The 23,405-nt window shown below is 43.0% G+C and overlaps 1 protein-coding gene across 1 annotated transcript in view; it reads left to right on the top strand.

The window, feature by feature from the left end:
- The window catches only part of SIGLEC1 (sialic acid binding Ig like lectin 1), a 315,685-nt gene that overhangs the window by 61,432 nt on the left and 230,848 nt on the right, over positions 1-23,405 (top strand). Inside the window, 1 exon segment of the mRNA XM_086960128.1 lies at positions 6,872-7,141. Within this exon segment, the coding sequence (XP_086816254.1) occupies positions 6,872-7,141 (270 nt within the window).

The raw sequence follows: 23,405 nt of genomic DNA, 5'->3' as shown, positions 1-23,405 counted from the left end.
CTGAAAAGACTTTCAAATCAATAAGGGCAAAAGAATGTAAGGTTAGGGGGTTAAAAAAGATATCGTCCACAGGGGCACAGGTTGGGAGTGTGGAAATGTGCTGTTTGATCAATAAAATCTTTTCACTAAAGAAATCATTCGGGGAGTTACATAGTGCTTGTGTAGGGACAACCTGGGGGAAGTTCTATCATCGTTACATAGGTCGTTCACTATCCTGAAGATTTCTTTCGACTTATTAGTAGAATTTAAAATGTTGAATGAAAAATAGGCGGTCTTATGGTTGTGTAGTAATTTTTGGTATGCCTTTCTTGCTAGGCAGTAAGTAGCCCTGGCTAGAGGGCAGTACTGGGAGCGCCATGCCCTTTCCTGTTGCCTCACTTCCAGTTTTAATTTTTTAAGCTCAGGAGTGAACCATTTATGTGCGTCCACGCTCCTAGAACTGCAGAGGCGTGTGGGTGGAGCGTAGATGTTGATCGCAGCCATAAGCCATTCTTTAAACCGGAGGTCAGCCTCCTCCACGTTATTACTCTCTGAGGGAAGGGAAGTGTTTAAAAAGGTTAAGAACGCAGACATATCCATGGAAGTCCATTTCCTAATGGTCTTACAGGTTTGTAGCTTGAATTGGATGGTCTTGTCTAACTGGAAAGAAAAACTTATACTGTGGTGGTCAGACCAGCAGCAAGGTTTTATATCTATTGAGGAAATTGGTAAGTTCGAAGACCAGATTTGGTTGAGGCTATGACCTTTCTGATGAGTCTCAGTGTGGATAAATTGTGTCAGGTTGAGATCATCGAGAAGTTCTTTCATCTCTGCGGCTTGGGGGTCTAGCGTTATATTGTCAAACCAAAAATTTAAGTCCCCGACCAAAAGAAGTTTAGAATGGTTGGTGACCAGAGGGGCCAGTGACTCAGCTAGGGTAGAAGGAAATGTGGCCATAGTTTGAGGTGGGCGGTACAATAGCACCAGTACAAGTGTTCCATTGGGGGTGTCTACTTTAGCGACTACATTTTCTGTGTTGAGCAGAGGCAGAGATGACAATTGTCTAAGTTGGTGTTTTTTATTAGCAATAATGGCTACTCCTCCCCCAGCTTTCCCTCCTGGACGAATTACTGACAGAATATAATATTCTGCTGGTAGGGCAGCTAAAATGTCCGGCAGAGAATCCAGGGTGAGCCAGGTTTCGGTCAATAGTAACAGATCAGGTTGTATGTCCGTTAATGTGGGTTGAGAAGAAAAATAGCAAACCATTGATAATATTAATGCCCTTCTTGCACCCTCATTATATATATTGTTTACATAGGCAATAATAATTCACTTAGGCAGCAATATATGAAAAATATATGATTATTTTATTTTTCTTGTTATTTATTTACTTTTTATATCTTTTTTCCATTTTGGACAAAACGATTCTATATTTCTTGTATATATACACCTATATTGATTTGATTCATAGAAAAACACTAGTAATTCATAACAATAGTAATAAATAACATACAGTGCTCAATGTGGACAAAAAAACAAGACAATATACATCTAAATATAAACAAGTGCTGTACGATATGTTCGGTCGATGGAAAATTTATGAAGGCAAATGCGGTAGAATAGAACACAACGCGTTTCGGCCTGAGGCCTTCATCAGGTGACCGTCATTCGTTTTTTACAGAGACAGGTGTACAACAAATTCCTATACAGACAAGGATAAAAACACATAAAGTACATACATCAATATTTTGAAATAATTGATATGCATTTGCTGTCTAAACATACATTACAGGGTTGAATGAAAGAGGAGAGGGTCTTGTTGTGATAATCTATTATCTCTATAAAGGTCGCATACTTTATTGTAGAAGTTTATTTTAAATGATTTCATGATACATTTTCAATATGTGTGCAAGGTAGACTGGCACTCATGACCCTATATCATATATTATCCCAACAGCTATCATACAATATATGCAACGATATATAAAAAACAACAGTTACATAACACTGACAATGAGGGTCTCTTTTTATCGCCCTTCTTACTTATATGTTCTAACCGGTGTATTCAATGTTTCTAATAGACTTAGTTGCAAAGAAATCTATGGAGAAGAGAAAAAGGACTAAGAAGATATATGTCCCAGGTGATAGAATACAGAAGTGGGTGCCAGATATTAGTGTTATTTTAAATAGAAGGATCATGAAAATAAAACTAAACAAAAGATTATTGATAAATAGTGAGCTCAAAGGTGAGAAGGGTGTGAAATGAGGTACCAACATATAGTAATGTGTGTACAGGCTCTGTCTGTTATTGGTACAGAGAAAGAGTAAAAGGTGAAAGAAGTAAATGGATACATGACCCCTTAGTTGGAATGTACGCTAAAAGAGAGAGAGAAGAAATAGATGCTCAAGACCTAAATGACAACTACTTTTTTACTCACTGTGATTAATCTGTAGAGTAGATTCGATAGTTTTTAATATTAGAGAGATTTCAGCAGGAGTTTTGTCACACTAAAGGGATAGATATATTGACAGTTATATATCGATTTACTTCTCACCTTTGAGCTCACTATTTATCAATAATCTTTTGTTTAGTTTTATTTTCATGATCCTTCTATTTAAAATAACACTAATATCTGGCACCCACTTCTGTATTCTATCACCTGGGACATATATCTTCTTAGTCCTTTTTCTCTTCTCCATAGATTTCTTTGCAACTAAGTCTATTAGAAACATTGAATACACCGGTTAGAACATATAAGTAAGAAGGGCGATAAAAAGAGACCCCCATTGTCAGTGTTATGTAACTGTTGTTTTTTATATATCGTTGCATATATTGTATGATAGCTGTTGGGATAATATATGATATAGGGTCATGAGTGCCAGTCTACCTTGCACACATATTGAAAATGTATCATGAAATCATTTAAAATAAACTTCTATAGTAAAGTATGCGACCCTTATAGAGATAATAGATTATCACAACAAGACCCCCCCCTCTTTCATTCAACCCTGTAATGTATGTTTAGACAGCAAATGCATATCAATTATTTCAAAATATTGATGTATGTACTTTATGTGTTTTTATCCTTGTCTGTATAGGAATTTGTTGTACACCTGTCTCTGTAAAAAACGAATGACGGTCACCTGATGAAGGCCTCAGGCCGAAACGCGCTGTGTTCTATTCTACCGCATTTGCCTTCATAAATTTTGCATCGACCGAACATATCGTACAGCACTTGTTTATATTTAGATGTATATTGTCTTGTTTTTTTGTCCACATTGAGCACTGTATGTTATTTATTACTATTGTTATGAATTACTAGTGTTTTTCTATGAATCAAATCAATATAGGTGTATATATACAAGAAATATAGAATCGTTTTGTCCAAAATGGAAAAAAGATATAAAAAGTAAATAAATAACAAGAAAAATAAAATAATCATATATTTTTCATATATTGCTGCCTAAGTGAATTATTATTGCCTATGTAAACAATATATATAATGAGGGTGCAAGAAGGGCATTAATATTATCAATGGTTTGCTATTTTTCTTCTCAACCCATGTCTATGTATTCCCTACGATTAGCAAACCACTAGTAAGTAGGGGTCCCCTTTCTTTCCAAACTGTATGTCCGTTAATAACAGGAAGATGTCAGTCTGATGTTTAATCATGGAACGAGTATTTAAGTATATGCACCTAAATGTGCAGGTAGTGCTAGGTGTGGTAGTGAGCATCGCATACTTAGGAGCGGGGTCGGCTGTAGGAATGGCAGAGTTGCTTATACCTAGATGAGCAATTCGTTTAGCCGTGTTGTGAGGAACGGGGGGACACATCATTCTAGTTGGGCGTAGCGCTTGTAAATCAGCGGATGTGTATGTATAGGAGCCAGCAGAGTCCTTAGCCCCTAGTCCCGGACGCTCGCGGACGAGCGCAGACGAGCTTGACTCTAGCGCGACTCCGGCACGCCTCCGTCGCGCCCACGGCGCTCGTCCGCTGCGCTCCCTCCAACACATCACGTTTTATGTGAAGGAGCCTTGAGCAGCTGGACCGCTGCCTCAGGTACCTGTGCTCTCGGACTCCTCCCAATATGGCGCCCGCTCTCACCACCAGACCGGCACCAGGAGCCGCGGTAGATGAGCCGCCCTCCACTCAATCGGCATGGGAGCCGCGGTGGACCAGAGCAGAGGGGCTGCTGTCTAAAGGTAAGGAAGGCTGCGCTATTAATCAGCTGCGCTGCGTGCCTTAAGCGGAATAGTTAACACTACGCCAGCCTGTAAGAGAATCCAGAATTAAAATGACCGTTTTGATCACAGTTGATGAAGTAACATTTTAAAAATCGTGCAAACAAACACAAATGCAGATTATGAGCATGAGAGTCTCGAAGTATGCCCTTGTGCGCTTCTCTTTCAAATGGCGCCGGGATGCTGCCACCAACCCGGAATCCACGAAGGGGAAGTGAATCCCTATCGTTTTATGGGAAGGAGCCTTGAGCAGCTGGACCGCTGCCTCAGGTCCCTGTGCTCTCGGACTCCTCCCAATATGGCGCCCGCTCTCACCACCAGACCGGCACCAGGAGCCGCGGTAGATGAGCCGCCCTCCACTCAATCGGCATGGGAGCCGTGGTGGACCAGAGCAGGGGGGCTGCTGCCTAAAGGTAAGGAAGGCTGCGCTATTAATCAGCTGCGCTGCGTGCCTTAAGCGGAATAGTTAACACTACGCCAGCCTATCTTAGCCAAGGAATGATGTTACTTGAGAAAGGATTAGAAGCGTTAAGAACAATCTTGTTTTCGAAGGCAGTTACATATATATTGGCTATGTCAGGGGCGTACACAGCGCCCATTGCTACGCCTTTTAACTGTTGGTAGAATGTATCTTCAAACAGAAAGAAGTTTTCACATAAAGGTCCAGTTAACGGGGGGCATCTGCAGGCTAACAAAGAGGTCGACTTCTAAACCCCTTGCGCCTCTGCTCGAAATTTATAAAGGTCCAGTTAACGGGGGGCATCTGCAGGCTAACAAAGAGGTCGACTTCTAAACCCCTTGCGCCTCTGCTCGAAATTTATAAAGGTCCAGTTAACGGGGGGCATCTGCAGGCTAACAAAGAGGTCCACTTCTAAACCCCTTGCGCTTCTGCTCGAAATTTATAAAATGCAAGTGAGGGGGGCAGTCACATATGGAGGGGAACTGTGGGGGCACACAGCTGCCCAAAATCTAGTGATTACGGAAAACAGGTTCATTAGACAAATGGTAGCCCTGCCCCCAAGAACCACGCTGTTACCCCTCAGACTAAACTTGGTCCTCAAATCTATCGGCGAAGAACTGGGTTTAAAACCACTGACATTCTGGCGTCGACTGTGGTCCACCCCAGAGTTTATGAGCTATAGGCTCGAACTAGCGGAGATTTTAAGTTTATTACATCCTGTGAAAATCCCCTGGCTAAACTACATAAAAAAGTCTTTCGCAAGTATGGGAAAACCTGAATTATGGTCAGAGACAGAAAATGCTTGCAGTAAGATCTCTCGCTAAGACGTAACAAAGGTTTATTATTCTTTTAAATTAAACAAATTGCTAGGTAATGAACGGATGGGGTCTCTAACGTACTCATTTACTCAATTCAAAAATGCCTACCACTTGGAACCAATCTTTGATGGAATCTGCCCCGCCCTAACCAGGAAGCTATACTTGCAGTTGAGGTACGGCACCCTCCCTCTAAGAGCATTCACAAGTGCCTGGTCTCAGCCCTCCTGTAACAAGCAATGCCCTGCATGCCCACATCACTCCGAAGACGACAGACATGTCCTGTTTTTCTGTAATGCGTACCATAAACCCAGAAAGTATTGGCTTGTCCCCCTTCTTAACAATTTAGGCTGCAGGCAATGTATCCCAGCCCTTAGAATACTTAAGACGGACCTATCACCTCCAATTGTGTTTGCGGTAGCCACATTTTTGACTGCGATATGGCATAAGCGCTCTCGCTACATGGTGAACCCTGTCAATGAGCTGGCACCGGCACTTTAAAAATGTACTGTATTGACTTTTAAATTTGAATGGATTGCAACTAATTTTACCAAGCATGCTATTTCTGTCTTTATTTTGTCTTTTACAGTTTGATTCTCATTCTTGCACTAGTATTCCTTATGCATACCGAGCCGACACCGACACTTTAAAAAGTCTACTGTATTGATATTTATAAACCTGAATAGATTGCAAACAAATTTTAAGTATGCCAACAGTATTTTTTCTGGTTTTTAGCAGTCCGTCTCTCACTTTGCATTTGTACTTTTTATGAACATTGATAAATGGAATGTTTTTATGTTTTTCTATTTCAATCATGTACTCTGCGATGTTTTAAATTTCTGATGTGTATCTTTAAGGGTCCAAGTGACCGAAATAAAGACTGGATGATGATGATAAAGATTTACGTGTATATACTACAGTGAAGGCAGTTGGGACCCCATGGGGTCTCGGTCTTGTATTTAGCAGACACACATTGACATTATAAGTTTATATATTAGAATCTGAAACTGCCAACTTCATCGAACCAGGTTTACTATTTGTAGTTCCTCACTTTTCTCTTCCCTAGCTCTGTAGTGGTAAATAGGAGACTTGTGAGGGGCTAACGATGGAACAAGAAGCCAACGCTGTGATGTCATCAGGGGTGCACGGGTGCATCATCTTAATTCTGCTATCTCTGCCATTTTGGTAAATTGACGTTGATGGCGTAAGGAGTTTCACCAGAATGTAATTGTGGGGTATTTTAGCCAACATTATTTATATATTTATTTACTTAATATTTGTAGAGTGTGGGTGATGCCAAAAGTAAGGCTTCTTGGTGCTAGTAGGCTCAAGATTGTTAATACTATTTTGTCATGGTTTTCTCATCCTCAGATGCACCAAAGGGCACAGAAGTTGTTATCAATCCAAACACAGTCAACATTAAAGAAGGGGATAGCGCCTCGATGGCGTGTACCACAAACAGCAGCAACCCAGGCATCACCAGCTACAAGTGGTACAAGGATGAGGTTGGGGAGGCCTTCAGCACCGAGCAGGTTGTGACCTTCCAGAGTGTGGCTCGTTCCGACTATGGGCAATACCACTGTGAAGTCAAGAATCCTATTGGAACTGGAGTGGCACAAGCCAGAATGCTGACTGTCTTCTGTAAGTTAGTTTGTATTTTTAATTTTATTAATTCCTAACTGTCTTTGGTAGCACTCGCTCATCAGAAATTAAAAATTAACAACTAATTGTTAATGAGATTGGAAAAATCTTACGGCGTGGATTTACTAACGTTCTGTGTTGTGGTTGTGCCACTATTTTGGCGCAAAGTGTTAGGTTTCCAAAGCCATTCCCATCTTGAAGTGTATTGCATGGCTTTGCATTTCATTTCTCTCCTTTACTAATGCAAGGCAGTACATCGCTTGCATTCCCTTGTTCTAGGGATGCGTTACATGGGTGGAGCCTGGGAGTTCCTGTGGATCCACCCATTTATTTTTGATGCAAACGCAGATTTACTGCGGTCAGAAAACCTGGGTTTGACCCAAAATGGTTTGCATACGACAGGCTGCTTTATTTCTCCTCATTACGTCCTCTTTGCATTCTGAAGCACACATGCAACTACAACTAAGCCTCTAAGGATTGTTTATTGTACAGGAAGGTATCCCTTTCTGCACAGACACAACCCTGACCACGACGCATGCACCAGGGCACAAGGGCGAATGCCTTGGGAAACATGTGCACCAGTGCACGGGCGAGAGACGAATTGCACCATATCTTAATAAATATAGTGGAAGCAAAGTCAATTTCCTGAGCCATGGCCATGTAATTTTCAGCAATAATTAATCCACGCAGTAGTTTTCATAGGTGTTCGTCTTTGTTCTTTATTCTGAGTCTTCTATACATCGGATTGTGCTTCAGTTCTTCATCAACACAACAGATAGCCACAGATTGAGCCAACACGTGTTTCGTCTATTGGTAATAGCCAAAGACTTCATCAGGGCGTGAACTGCAATATCTATACAAATAATGGAATTGATGGCCTCTGCCGAAATCAACCTTCATAGGGTTCAACGATCAAAGTTTAACCAATTATAGCAGTCAGGAAAATAATAATAGGATTTCTCCGATCAACTACCAGCCTTCATAAAATCAGATAGCATCCATAAAATTCTTGCTAATGGTACAGTGAGTACTCAGCATTGATTCTTGGCGTCAAAACTCCTGCAGGGTCTGTCATGATGGGATATTCAGCTGCCACATTTTGGACCATGGTGCTGATGCCATTGCCAAAAGTAAAGTTATGTAATGCTATATTATCTTAAATAGTTTATGTGTATGTATTTGGAAATTCTATAGCATGAAAGTAGCCAAAAACCAGTGGAGCACTGTACATAGTCAAAGGCAAGATTAAAGTTGGCAAGTAGAAGGAGAGGAAGCCGAGTTGTGGGCATGTAAATGAATGATGATGTAGTGTTCTTTAAGAGGAGCGTCTTCATTTCTTTCATAAATTGGAGCAGAGTTTGGGCAGTCCTAATGGATACGGGAATGTTGTTCTAGATCTTGTGTGCATGGATGGAAATGGTCTCCTGCCTTGTTTTTTTATTTTTCACACCCTGCAGTCTAATGACGGCCTGGATACGGGTGTGCCGAGATCTAAGCCTATGTACAATTTTCCTTTTCGCCGGTAGAATTGGAGACATTTTGGTAAATTCCTATTACTTTTGTAACACAGAATTACTGATAAATTAAAATTCTGCTGCTCTGCTGGTGGTATTAAAATTATGCAGTGGTTTCTCATGTTTAGAAAGAACTGCAAAACATTCTGCTGTGATAACAAGTTTTAATTACTGCAGAGTTAGCAAGGACGGCAAGTGCTATGAAGTAGTTTCTAAACTTTAGAAACCACCGCATGATTTCTAATTACGTCAGCAAAGTGGTGGAATTTGAATTTATCAGTAATTCTGGCTTATAAGAGTAACCAGTCAAAATTCCTCTGATTCCCCCGGCAGAATTAAAAATTCTCAGCAAACCCACAGCCTGGCACTCATTAGACAGCAGACTAAAGTTTAGAAACCAATGTATACCACTCAGCGCTCCTTACATAACCTGCCCTGATTAAAAGTATTAATCACTGCAGAGTATGCAAGGGAACCAAGTGGTATTTGGACGCGCTATTGTATTAGGCAAAATGCATCCTCACATCCATTGTTGTATGTAAGGGTGCATTTTGCGCTAAGAATATAGCACCAAATGCCCACTCCACCCTGTTGTGGAATTTTGTGGAATCTGGTGGTAAACTTGTCTGCTGGAGAAGCAGAGGTCCTGGTCATGAAAGCTTTGTAAATGATGCATCTGGTTTTGAAGATGGTGTGCAAGGGGACCCAATAGGGTTCCACTATGATCAGAATGATGTGATCATATTTCTTCAGGCTCTGTCTGAATGAGACGTGCTGCGGTGTGTATGATATAGGGTGGCAGTGTGACGTTTCAGAGCCCATTGATTCGAGAATTACCTCCATCCAGATGTGATGTTATCAGGAGTTCTAAAGTCTTTTTCTAGAAGAAACAGTTTTACTTTTCCTAGACGAGAGAGCTAGTCCCAGGTTTTAAGAAATTTGGTCATTGGTTTTTGTGTTTTTTTGGTGATGCTTTCCTTGAGCTTGAGGCTGGTGTCCAGGGTGAATCCAAGTATCGTGGCATTCTGTGAAAGTTGGGGTTCAAAACCCTCAAGGTTCATGGCTTTGAGCCAGGTTTGTTCAGTTTCTTGCTTGTTGTTTTTAGAATATAACCGGAATTCTGTCTTGGTTGGGTTGAGCTTCGGATAGATGCTGGATTATGTGAATGAAGTGTTTGATTCGTTACACGTGTGAAGCAGAGGAGACATTCGAGTAGAGTTGTATATGACCAGTAAATGGGTGAAATTTGAGCTGCTATGAATGAGTAGAGCACAAAGCAGCTCATCTTTACATGTTGTTTGTTACATTTTCTGAAACGACATTGTGTATCCGAATGAAGGATTGGATATCAGAAACAGTTCACAAACAAGCAGTTAGATTTTCTCAAAAATCCTTTGTCCTCCTATACGTAACTCAAACAGCACCCAAACCCTCTAAAAAACCTTAAGGTCTGTCTCCCACTATACACTTTTCCCTTGTATCTGGAACACTGCTTCCCAAACCTTTTTGAACCACAAACCAATTTTTTGTATGACATAACTAGCTTTGAGGGACATGACGCAGGCAGATTTTTAAAGTAATTTAATCAGTAATCACTTACAACCCACGAAATCCCCATGTTAAAAAAATTGGCAGCCGTTTGATGGAAGACATAGCCTGACATTTGACCTCTGTCTTTGAAACGCAGCAAATGTAGCAAAATAAATACAGAATTAAAGGCATCCTTATTTATTGTTTGGACTTTTGCGACTCACTAGTGATGTCATCAGTGATGTCACTGACCATGTCATGAATGATGTAATATGTGACATCATCAGCAGTGGATTGCGGGCGCGTGAGTTATAGTAAGTACAACTAACTATAACAGGGGAATTTCAATGGTTTTGTATGAGTGAACACCCCTGAAACCAGTGTTTTTTTCAGTGAATATATATATGTATATATATATATATATATATATATATATGTATATATATATATATATATATATATATATATATTACCTACTGGCTATCGCCAGTAGGTATATATAGTTAGGATTTATTCCCTATGGGATTTTTGAAAATTCTATGTCTAATAACTTTGGCGTTTGTGGACGGAATCGGCTGAAATTTTCAGGAAAATGGCACATTTTGTTTCTGAGCAGCCCTTGAAAATTTGGGGGGGTTTCATCAAGGGGGGGCCGAGAAAAAAGGGGGGTCCCAAAACGCGTTTTTCCCATGTTAATTTCCATAGGGCGGTTGGACTCACTTTTAGCTCGAACGGCTGAATGGATTTGCACGAAACTTGGCAAAATTGTAGGGACTGTTAGCCCGATGTGCCTTTGCTAGGTCTCAATATATGTGCTCCAGTAGTTTTTGAGAAATTAACGTTCAAAACAAGATATATATCTGTAACAGCGCTCCAGGCTGCGCTCCGGTTCGCTTACTTTTCGCGAAACGGAACTTTGCGTGCAGAAAGCTGATTGGCTCTCCGGTGTCTGTCAACATTCTAAACAGTCCGGAGCGGCCGCCATCTTCTCTCTCGGTAGGATCGAGAGAGAAGAAGAGGTGAAAAACGAAGGGGGAATTTAATGAAAGGGGGCAAGGTATACCCCTCTTGACCCCCTAGGAATGTTGTTGGGGTTATTAAAGGGTCCCGTGGGGAAAATAAAAAAAAAAATGATTTTTCACGGTAGAAGCGCTTCACGGGCCGCGAACTGGGCCGCAAACTGGTAGCGAAACGGGAATTCGCCATTTTGTGCTTCGTTAATTAAATTACTAGGTATAAGGGGGTGCGGGAGACGTATCCTAATCCCCTATGTTTCCTGAGGGTGGCTGAGGAGGCTCATATATGTTGATACATCTCTTCCAGCGGCTGTGCGTGAGCTTTTTTTTTTTTTGCTGCGTGACAGTCCGGAGCGGCCGCCATCTTATCTCTCGGTAGGATCGAGAGAGAAGAAGAGGTGAAAAACGAAGGGGGAATTTAATGAAAGGGGGCTCATATATGTTGATACATCTCTTCCAGCGGCTGCGCCATCTTGCCTTTTTTCCAATGCCACAATTTTGTCGTGCACGGCAGCCATTTTAGATGCCAGGCTGGTCCCAGGCTATCACCTACCCCTGCGGATGTAGTTTATGGCCCCAGCTGTAGAGAATTCAGACATGCCAACCCTCCCGATTCAGGCGTGAGACTACTGATTTCAGTGCTAGTCTCCCGCCTCCCGATTTCTGCAAGCAAAAACCCGGGGGCATATTACGAACAACTAGCGATAATTTTTGTCTCTAACTTGTTTAGAGACAAAAATTATCGCCGCACATCGGTGATTTTTATCGCAGATAAACCTTGCTATTATCGCAGAAAAGTCAGCGATATTCATGTATTATCGAGCAAATGCTCTTAGCCATGTTATCCACCTCCCATTGGATAACATGGCTAAGAACTGCTCAGGGCAGGTGTTAGCTTTTGGAGATATTCGCGCTTAGCGCGAATATCTCCAAAAGTTGGTAATAGGAGATAGCGATGTTAGGGACTGTTTCCAGTCGCTAACATCTTGGCACGCCCACTTTGCATGTCATTAGTGATAAGTATCACTGACATGCAAAGCGGGGCCCAAGATGGTCGCTATCTCCTTTTAGCTGTCACTAACTGGTGTTAGCGACAGCTTGGTAATAGGGAGATAATTTTATCTCCGCTTTCATGGCTTTTAAAGCCAAAAAAGCGGAGATAAACCCCCTTGATAATATGCCCCACGATTCCTCGGGGGTTTCAGCTGACAGGGCTTGGTATTGTGTTACGTGGTAATTTTTCCAGGAAACGTCAGAGGGTCGATGCAGGGGTTCTAGAAGAGGTGATAAACCATTTAAGCCTCATGAACAAGCGCATGGTCTTTTAAAGATTTGTGAAGTACTCGGGGCGGCGGTGTGTGTGTGCCCTCTTTCAGGAGCGGGCGGGGGGGCACTGCCAGCAGCTTGCCAGGTCAGGTAGTGTTCAACACGTGCATCACCCTTTCTCTGCCTGCTATTGCGCTCCATGCTTCGGAAAGGTAAGAAAAAGAACGTGCATTTGAGTTTGAAATGTCCGATCCTGCAGCAGCACACTTGCAAAGCCCACACATGACAATAACTCGATTCAAGGCCCCATTCACCCGTTTAAAAAAAAATATATAACACTCCAACAAAGTAAGATTATAAAACTTTATTAACTTTTAAATATAATGAACGGAACAAAAACTGTAAAAACATTTAAACATTTTTCACCCAAAAAAGCAGCAATGGTCCGAAGCTGTCTTTTGTGCGAATAGTCCCAAGGCAGCACAACGTGCAGAGTTCTGGACGGCACCCAGGTGATGTCGCCTGGGTGCCGCACTGGTTTTGGGATCCTACAATGCTGCTCCGAAAATTGGCGTGGGGCGTCCCGGGTGGTGCGGGGGGAGGCCTCGTCAGTAGCGGTCTGTTGTGCGAATAGTCCCAAGGCAGCAGAACGCGCTGAGATGTTGATGGCACCCAGGTGATGTCCAGTAAACTGCCGCACTGGTTTTGGTATCCTACAATGCTGCTCCGAAAATTGGCGTGGGGCGGCCCGGGGGGGGGGGGCGTGGGGGAGGCGGCGTGAACGGGCCTCCCCAGGTGGCGGCCATCCAGCTGAGTTGCGCCCGCTCTTGCGGCTACAGCGTCTCGCTCACCATGTTGTTGAGTTGCTCCCACTCTTGCAGTGCAGCGATAGGCGGCTGCCACATGACTCTTAAAATGGCGGACGGCTCTTCGGTTTTGGGCCTGGTCCACTAAAATGGCCCTGGGACACCTTGGTACTCGGACGCTTGCCTGCTAGGGCTTGGGCTCCATTCTCGAAAAGCGTCCCCTCAGCCGTGAAGATTCTACAAAAGTCTTGGGGGCCTCCGACTCCCGCAGGCTTCTGGTGGGGAGCGGCTGCCATGTCTGCTCGTAACATATCACATTGTTTTCAAATGCAGTCAGGTCCACAAACGACACTCACTTACTTTGAGAATAGTGAAGCTGCAGTAGGTGGAAATAAGCTTCAGACAGTGTTACAAGCACTGCTCAGAACTCTGAACTATGGCACCCAACATCCAGAACTTATGCCATTTGAGAATGGCAGTGACATTGAAGCAACTCAGGGACCAAAACCATTAACGTACTTTCACGTATGAAAATCTTACTTGGGGAGGGGGCAGGAGCGAAGCGCCCCCTCCCAGTCCGCGCCACCACACCGTATGTTGAAAATCTGAAGCCATCGTTCTACAAAGTCAACCAACCTTGGATGGAAACATCTAGAAAAATGTACAAACTGAAAACCAGTTTTGGTCTGCACAGCATCAGTAGCAACGCTTGCTATCAGAGTGCATGAGTTTCATGCTCGATCGATTGAGCTAGCCGGATCGGGCAATAAAAAGTATAAAATAGTTATGTAAATAGTTATTTAATAAAATGTTTTACCCTGTTTCTTTGCTGGTGTGTTGTCTATATTTTTAATATTTGCATAGGGTTTGTCGTTATTTTGGGCGGGGTGGGTGACGGAGTCGAGCTGTCTTGCAGCCCTCATGGTGTGGAGCTCAGTTCATCTCACTATTTTCGTATTTCTCATGAAGGGTTGTTCCTAATATTTCTATTTTAGCGAGGTCAAAAAGAGATCCAATTAGTGGTCTACTGATTTTGCTCGATTACTTTTATTTTTTTACACGATTTTTCACTATCTGCAAAGACTAAACAGAGTATTGCGACTTTGTGCTTGTTTGTAAATAGAGAATGATCCAAAGAGAACCAATTCTAAAACAGTAAATGCTTGGATAACAATCAATCAAATAGAGAGACAAGCAGGCACGACGGATTACAACGGGGGTAAAGGTCTGCGTTAACTACCGTTCACTATCTGCAAAGAGAGAGTACTACTAAGAGAAAAGAGGGGAGGGGGGGTGCAGCGTTCAAAGCACATCAGCGTGCATAAATACGAAAATGTTTTTATCTATCACGTACTTGACATTTTAAAGCTTTTCATATTTGATATTAAAAAACCATTGAAATTCACTGAAAAAACCATAGGTTATAGTGGATATATAGTTAGGAATTTGCATTTACAAAACCTTGAAAATTCAATGAAAAAACCATTGGTTTTAGGCCATATATAGTTAGGGATTTGCATTTACAAAACCTTATTTTACTCGCATAAAACCATTGAAATTCCATATATAGTTAGATGCGCTAACTATATATCGCGCACCCGCAATCCACTGCTGATGATGTCACATATTACATCATTCATGACATGGTCAGTGACATCACTGATGACATCACTGATGACAACTCAAATGACATCACTGATGACATCTCAAATGACATCACTGATGACATCACTGATGACAACTCAAATGACATCACTGACAACATCACAGATGACATCATTCATGTGTTAATACGATGAACCTCTACAGACTCTGATATATCCTTAGATACACTCAGTGAAAACAGACACTCACAGACTGTCACTCATCCATGGAGTTACTCATACACCTAGACAGTCATGCAAAGAATCAAACACACCTCCAATTCCTCAACTATACAGTTATACACACCTTACTTATTGAAACATATTCTAACACATATTTACTCTCTTATACAATCCTTGATACATGTTCACAATGATCCATACAGCCACTCACACATTCACTGGCTCTTATGCACAGTTATTTATATATGTTAACTCTCACATGTACTGTGTTTTACATATGTACTTACTTTGACATGTAGCACTGAGATATCCATTCACTCACCAATACACTCATGCACACAGTCAACCGCCCATATAGCTGTTTCCACATGCACTCTTGAACTCATACACCTAGTGAATCAACTGCTTACACATCTATGCACAGAGTCACACACCTCCCAGCCACCCACACACATACTCAGTCTCCCATACAAATACTTGAGCAACCAATCAATAACCCATATAGTTATTCATATAGCTACTGATCAACACATGCAGCAGTTTACAGAACAACAGATATAATGATGCACAAATTAATACAGTTTAATCACTAATCCATGCACTCAGTGAGACACATTTAATCACTCCCTCATACAATCAGTCATGCACCTACTAAATCCTTCATCCAGACATTTATACATCCACTCATTCTTCAATATGTAAGACATATTTTAACTTTACAGAAACATACAGTCACTGGATGTTGTCATCAGTGATGTCATTTGAGTTGTCATCAGTGATGTCATCAGTGATGTCACTGACCATGTCATGAATGATGTAATATGTGACATCATCAGCAGTGGATTGCGGGTGCGCGATATATAGTTAGCGCATCTAACTATATATGGAATTTCAATGGTTTTATGCGAGTAAAATAAGGTTTTGTAAATGCAAATCCCTAACTATATATGGCCTAAAACCAATGGTTTTTTCATTGAATATATATATATATATATATATATGGGTATTGGTGGCGAAACCCCGGGGAGGCTTCCCTGTAGTTTTCAAGAAACGCCAAGAGGCATGTGTGATGAAGAGGAATGCCGCAAAGCGGCTCTTGATGTTTTCAAGAAACGCGCACCAAACTTTTCTGCTGCACCAGACACCGGAGGCAGGGGGAATGTACCACAGAGTTCCCTACAGAATCTTTTCTTGAAATTGGAACGATTAAGTGAAAGAGAGATACGAAAATGGTGGGAGGCCATTTCTCTACAAAATTATATTGATGTGGATCGAGTGCCCAGAGGGCTTCGCATATATACAGTACCCGCATATGAGAGCCCTGATCCCATGCTATTGGAACAATGGGCTGACCTTACTGCAGCATCCTGTAAAGCTATGCTCGATCTACTGGTTAAATTCGCCTGGAGCGACAGAGCGAAAGCAATTGATGAGATAGCCTCCCTTGAAATTGAAATTGCCAAAGAAACTGACTCAGTCAAATCTACACAACTATGGGAGGACATGAAAAAACGTTTGATTAAGTACGAACTCAAAATACGACAGCAGAAGCAAGAAAAGTTTGAAAGAGACGAGCGTGATTAAGCTCAAGGAAGAATCCTCACTTTCTCTAAAAAAATCGATGGTCCTCGGAAAGCTCTTAACAAGACGAAGAACACCAGACCGATAGAAGCACCTCCTACTTCGGAATCCTCATCCACGGAAGAAGAACAATCAGGCGATGAGAGGCCAACATCAAGCAGTGAAGGGAGAAAGACCCCTTTTCACTTAGAATTCGACCTCATCCGCCGTACTTGGCAAACTCAAGCCACCAGAAAACGACGGAGAACCCGAAGAGGCGGCTGGTAGAGGAAGAGGAAGGGGCAAAGTAGTAGCCCAAAATATCTGCCAGAGGAGAGGGAAGAAATGGTAGATTTCAGTCCAACGATTGTTAACCTGACTGATCAGGTCTTAACGCGAGATAAGGAGGACACTTTACAATTGGGGCTTAGTTTTTGCCCTAATAATGGACTGGAGTATACCCAAACCCGTATCGACTTGTTCAAGCTGACCCGCAAAATCAAACTATACAAGTTTCACAAAATGAAACCCCAGATTGAAGGTACGAAGAAAACGAAATAGAAAACTACAGTGTGTCCCACAGATGTACTGTCCATTAAGGAGCTTCATACGGCACAAGCATTGGAGGATCTGAGAACTGAACAATTGGTTGAGACTGTTGAAGACATCATCGGAACACCAGGTGTGCAAAGCATTCAGCAACAATCACCAATAACGGATTTCAAGGCTCCATTGCAGATTAATCCGCAGATGCCGTATGATGCAATAGATACTTTTGCAGATGCTGTGACACAAGATCTTATGAATCACAGACTTTCAAACAACAAGAGGTGAAACGGATTGTGGGACAAGAAGCAGAAATGAAAAGGAAAAAAGTTCCGTCGGACCTCGGGAGCCGGCCGCCTATGTCATGGGCGATCTTTGGCCACACCAGGGCAATAGTGAAGCTGCAGCAGGTGCAAAAGAGCTTCAGACAGTCTTACAAGCACTGCTTTTCTAAACATTTTTTTGTATTTTTGCACAGTTTTATATTTTTTTTTGTTTTTGATGGAGGGGAAACAACAAAAAACAGGCATTGAAAAAAGCTCAACAGTGCAGGGCGCCTTGTGCTGGTTCCGACCTATTCACACATCGAGCCACTACTGACATCACCTCATAAGCCAACGGGGCACCCCACGCCGACTTTCGGCGCAGCATTGTAGGATGGCCACACCAGTGCGGCAACTTGCTGGACACCACCTCGGTGCCATCCGGATCTCGGAGCGTTCGAGTCACTGTACCGCAAGAGTGACCGGAACTCAGCTGGACACGCCGTCTTTCGGCGCAGCATTGTAGGATGGCCACACCAGTGCGGCAACTTGCTGGACACAACCTCGGTGCTATCCGGATCTCGGCGCGTTCGAGTCACTGTACCGCAAGAGTGACCGCAACTCAGCTGGACACGCCGTCTTTCGGCGCAGCATTGTAGGATGGCCACACCAGTGCGGCAATTTGCTGGACACCACCTCGGTGCCATCCGGATCTCGGCGCGTTGTGCTGCCTTCGGCCTATTCGCACATTGGTCCGCTACTGACGCCGCCTCACGTGCCAACGGATTTTCTACGCTTTTTGTAGCCCTATGCCGCATAACAGGTCATGTGACTTGTTTATAAAACTTTTCATTGGTTCATTTTACTTTTGGTTTCCTAAAGATGGAAGGCTTGGTCATATGACCTAAAAATGACACTTTTCATTGGTTTAGAACATTTTTTTTTCCCAAACGATGAAAGCCCCACCTTGTTTCTGGATCATTCAGACTGAAGCTGGCGTCAGCATGAGAGCACCACCATCTCGTGGCTCCGTCGTGGTCATTCCGCGAGCAATCATGGCAGCCGCTCCCCACCGGAAGCCTGCAGGAGTCGAGGGCCCCCAAGACTTTTGTAGAATCTTCACGGCTGAGGGGACGCTTTTCGAGAATGGAGCCCAAGCCCTAGCAGGCAAGCGTCCGAGTACCAAGGTGTCCCAGGGCCATTTTAGTGGACCAGGCCCAAAACCGAAGAGCCGTCCGCCATTTTAAGAGTCATGTGGCAGCCGCCTATCGCTGCACTGCAAGAGTGGGAGCAACTCAACAACATGGTGAGCGAGACGCTGTAGCCGCAAGAGCGGGCGCAACTCAGCTGGATGGCCGCCACCTGGGGAGGCCCGTTCACGCCGCCTCCCCCACGCCCCCCCCCCCCGGGCCGCCCCACGCCAATTTTTGGAGCAGCATTGTAGGATACCAAAACCAGTGCGGCAGTTTACTGGACATCACCTGGGTGCCATCAACATCTCAGCGCGTTCTGCTGCCTTGGGACTATTCGCACAACAGACCGCTACTGACGAGGCCTCCCCCCGCACCACCCGGGACGCCCCACGCCAATTTTCGGAGCAGCATTGTAGGATCCCAAAACCAGTGCGGCACCCAGGCGACATCACCTGGGTGCCGTCCAGAACTCTGCACGTTGTGCTGCCTTGGGACTATTCGCACAAAAGACAGCTTCGGACCATTGCTGCTTTTTTGGGTGAAAAATGTTTAAATGTTTTTACAGTTTTTGTTCCGTTCATTATATTTAAAAGTTAATAAAGTTTTATAATCTTACTTTGTTGGAGTGTTATATATTTTTTTTAAAACGGGTGAATGGGGCCTTGAATCGGGTTATTGTCATGTGTGGGCTTTGCAAGTGTGCTGCTGCAGGATCGGACATTTCAAACTCAAATGCACGTTCTTTTTCTTACCTTTCCGAAGCATGGAGCGCAATAGCAGGCAGAGAAAGGGTGATGCACGTGTTGAACACTACCTGACCTGGCAAGCTGCTGGCAGTGCCCCCCCGCCCGCTCCTGAAAGAGGGCACACACACACCGCCGCCCCGAGTACTTCACAAATCTTTAAAAGACCATGCGCTTGTTCATGAGGCTTAAATGGTTTATCACCTCTTCTAGAACCCCTGCATCGACCCTCTGACGTTTCCTGGAAAAATTACCACGTAACACAATACCAAGCCCTGTCAGCTGAAACCCCCGAGGAATCGTGGGGCATATTATCAAGGGGGTTTATCTCCGCTTTTTTGGCTTTAAAAGCCATGAAAGCGGAGATAAAATTATCTCCCTATTACCAAGCTGTCGCTAACACCAGTTAGTGACAGCTAAAAGGAGATAGCGACCATCTTGGGCCCCGCTTTGCATGTCAGTGATACTTATCACTAATGACATGCAAAGTGGGCGTGCCAAGATGTTAGCAACTGGAAACAGTCCCTAACATCGCTATCTCCTATTACCAACTTTTGGAGATATTCGCGCTAAGCGCGAATATCTCCAAAAGCTAACACCTGCCCTGAGCAGTTCTTAGCCATGTTATCCAATGGGAGGTGGATAACATGGCTAAGAGCATTTGCTCGATAATACATGAATATCGCTGACTTTTCTGCGATAATAGCAAGGTTTATCTGCGATAAAAATCGCCGATGTGCGGCGATAATTTTTGTCTCTAAACAAGTTAGAGACAAAAATTATCGCTAGTTGTTCGTAATATGCCCCCGGGTTTTTGCTTGCAGAAATCGGGAGGCGGGAGACTAGCACTGAAATCAGTAGTCTCACGCCTGAATCGGGAGGGTTGGCATGTCTGAATTCTCTACAGCTGGGGCCATAAACTACATCCGCAGGGGTAGGTGATAGCCATTTGAGATGTCATCAGTGATGTCATTTGAGTTGTCATCAGTGATGTCATCAGTGATGTCACTGACCATGTCATGAATGATGTAATATGTGACATCATCAGCAGTGGATTGCGGGTGCGCGATATATAGTTAGCGCATCTAACTATATATGGAATTTCAATGGTTTTATGCGAGTAAAATAAGGTTTTGTAAATGCAAATCCCTAACTATATATGGCCTAAAACCAATGGTTTTTTCATTGAATATATATATATATATATATATGGGTATTGGTGGCGAAACCCCGGGGAGGCTTCCCTGTAGTTTTCAAGAAACGCCAAGAGGCATGTGTGATGAAGAGGAATGCCGCAAAGCGGCTCTTGATGTTTTCAAGAAACGCGCACCAAACTTTTCTGCTGCACCAGACACCGGAGGCAGGGGGAATGTACCACAGAGTTCCCTACAGAATCTTTTCTTGAAATTGGAACGATTAAGTGAAAGAGAGATACGAAAATGGTGGGAGGCCATTTCTCTACAAAATTATATTGATGTGGATCGAGTGCCCAGAGGGCTTCGCATATATACAGTACCCGCATATGAGAGCCCTGATCCCATGCTATTGGAACAATGGGCTGACCTTACTGCAGCATCCTGTAAAGCTATGCTCGATCTACTGGTTAAATTCGCCTGGAGCGACAGAGCGAAAGCAATTGATGAGATAGCCTCCCTTGAAATTGAAATTGCCAAAGAAACTGACTCAGTCGACTTGTTCAAGCTGACCCGCAAAATCAAACTATACAAGTTTCACAAAATGAAACCCCAGATTGAAGGTACGAAGAAAACGAAATAGAAAACTACAGTGTGTCCCACAGATGTACTGTCCATTAAGGAGCTTCATACGGCACAAGCATTGGAGGATCTGAGAACTGAACAATTGGTTGAGACTGTTGAAGACATCATCGGAACACCAGGTGTGCAAAGCATTCAGCAACAATCACCAATAACGGATTTCAAGGCTCCATTGCAGATTAATCCGCAGATGCCGTATGATGCAATAGATACTTTTGCAGATGCTGTGACACAAGATCTTATGAATCACAGACTTTCAAACAACAAGAGGACTAAGAAAAAGAATAACCTAACCATGGCACAAACTAATGCTCTTTCCAACTTGAGAATCAACAAAGAGATTATTGTAAAACCCTCAGATAAGGGGGGGAATGTTGTTCTACTAACACAAGACCAGTACTATCAGGAGTCATTGAGACAGCTTCAAGATCGAAGAAACTATCAAAAGATAAATAAAGATGAATATACAGAAAGTATTAAGGCTTATCATGATCTCTTGACTAAATGGCGTAACAAACTGATGTTAGATGTGAACGAATTCCTTTTCCTTAGAAATCCAGAACCTGTGATTCCGACCTTTTATCAATTACCAGAGGTCCACAAAGATCTTCAGTACCCACCGGGGCGACCTATTGTTTCCTCGAAAGGAAGTCTTACGGAAAACGTGTCTATTTATATTGATTCTTTTCTCTCTGGTTTTGTGATTGATCTGAAGTCATATGTTAAAGACACTAAGGATTTTATTGGACAGATTGATCAGATTGTTTGGGATCCATCATATGTATTGATCACCCTGGACATTGCCAGCCTCTATACTAGTATACAGCATGAACAAGGTAAAGAGGCTATCAAGTATTTTCTGGATAAAAGATCGGCCAAATATATGGTGCATGGAAAGATGCTAGTAGAATGTTTGAATTTTTGTCTTAGAAATAATATCTTCCTTTTCCAGAATGACCTGTTCTGGCAAACCAGTGGGACTGCGATGGGAACCTGCTTCGCCCCCAGCTATGCGAATCTTTTCGTAGGCTGGTGGGAGGAGCAGGTTGCCCTAGCTGGCGAAAACCAGCGATGGGCCAAGTACATCGTGGTATGGCGTCGATCTATCGATGACCTCTTCCTTGTGTGGAGGGGCTCCACCACACAGGCAGAGGAATTCATTGAGGATCTCAATCACAATGAGTTGAATTTAAAGTTTACATTTGACATAAGTGAGACGGAGGTACATTACCTTGATTTAAGGGTTTTTGTCAATAAGGGTAGGTTGGAAACTGCCCTGTATAGAAAGCCGACAGCCGGCAACAGTATATTACATGCTGGAAGCAGCCACCCCCCCAGTGTGATTCGCAGCATCCCTTACGGAGAACTGCTGAGATTGAGACGCAATTGCTCTTTGGAAGCAGATTTCATCTCAGCAGCCAAGGGATGTATTGCTTGATTCTTGAGCAGAGGATATGATCAAGCTCTATTGGATGATACTTTCAACAAAGTATTGAGAATCCCCAGGAAACATCTCCTTGAACAAACTTCTAAGATCAGTGATCACTCAGATTTGAACACCAAATTCCGTAAGATTACAACTTACTCTGATGAGGCAAATAAACGGAAACAAATGCTCACAAGGAACTGGCACATACTATGTATGGATCCCATAATAGGGAGTGATGTTCCAGTTAAACCTTTACTTACGTTCAGGAAATCAAAGTCAATTAAAGACAATCTTGTGCAGAGTCACCTTATGCCGATCCAATCTAAAACCAGTGGTACTCTTAAAGACACAAGGGTTTTTTTTCCCTGTGGGAAATGTCGAGCATGTGACAATAGCAGACGGACACTAATGTATAATGTTCCGGGCCTGGGTAAACCCAGAATCATTAATAAATTCATCACTTGCACGACACCTTATGTGGTATACTGTTTGGTCTGCCCATGCGGACTACAATATATTGGGAGTACTATTAACAACGTAAAACTCCGTATATTGGAACATCAAAGAGCAATTACCAATAAGGACGTGACCTGCCCTGTTGCTCGACACTTTGCCAAGGTACACGGCAGCAACAGGGAATTGCTACGTTACTTTGGTATCGATCATGTGCCCTTACATCCCAGAGGGGGAGATAGACTGCTGAGTCTTCGTAGACTGGAGTCTAGATTTATTATAGACTTACAGACTAAAAGTCCCTCAGGGCTTAACACAGGGGAAGAACTTACAGTCCACTTAGG

This window comes from Lissotriton vulgaris, chromosome 3_1 (assembly GCF_964263255.1).
Source record: "Lissotriton vulgaris chromosome 3_1, aLisVul1.2, whole genome shotgun sequence".
NCBI lineage: Eukaryota > Metazoa > Chordata > Amphibia > Caudata > Salamandridae > Lissotriton > Lissotriton vulgaris.
The sequence above is the reverse complement of the archived record's forward strand: the minus strand, read 5'-3'. Positions and strand labels throughout refer to the sequence as shown.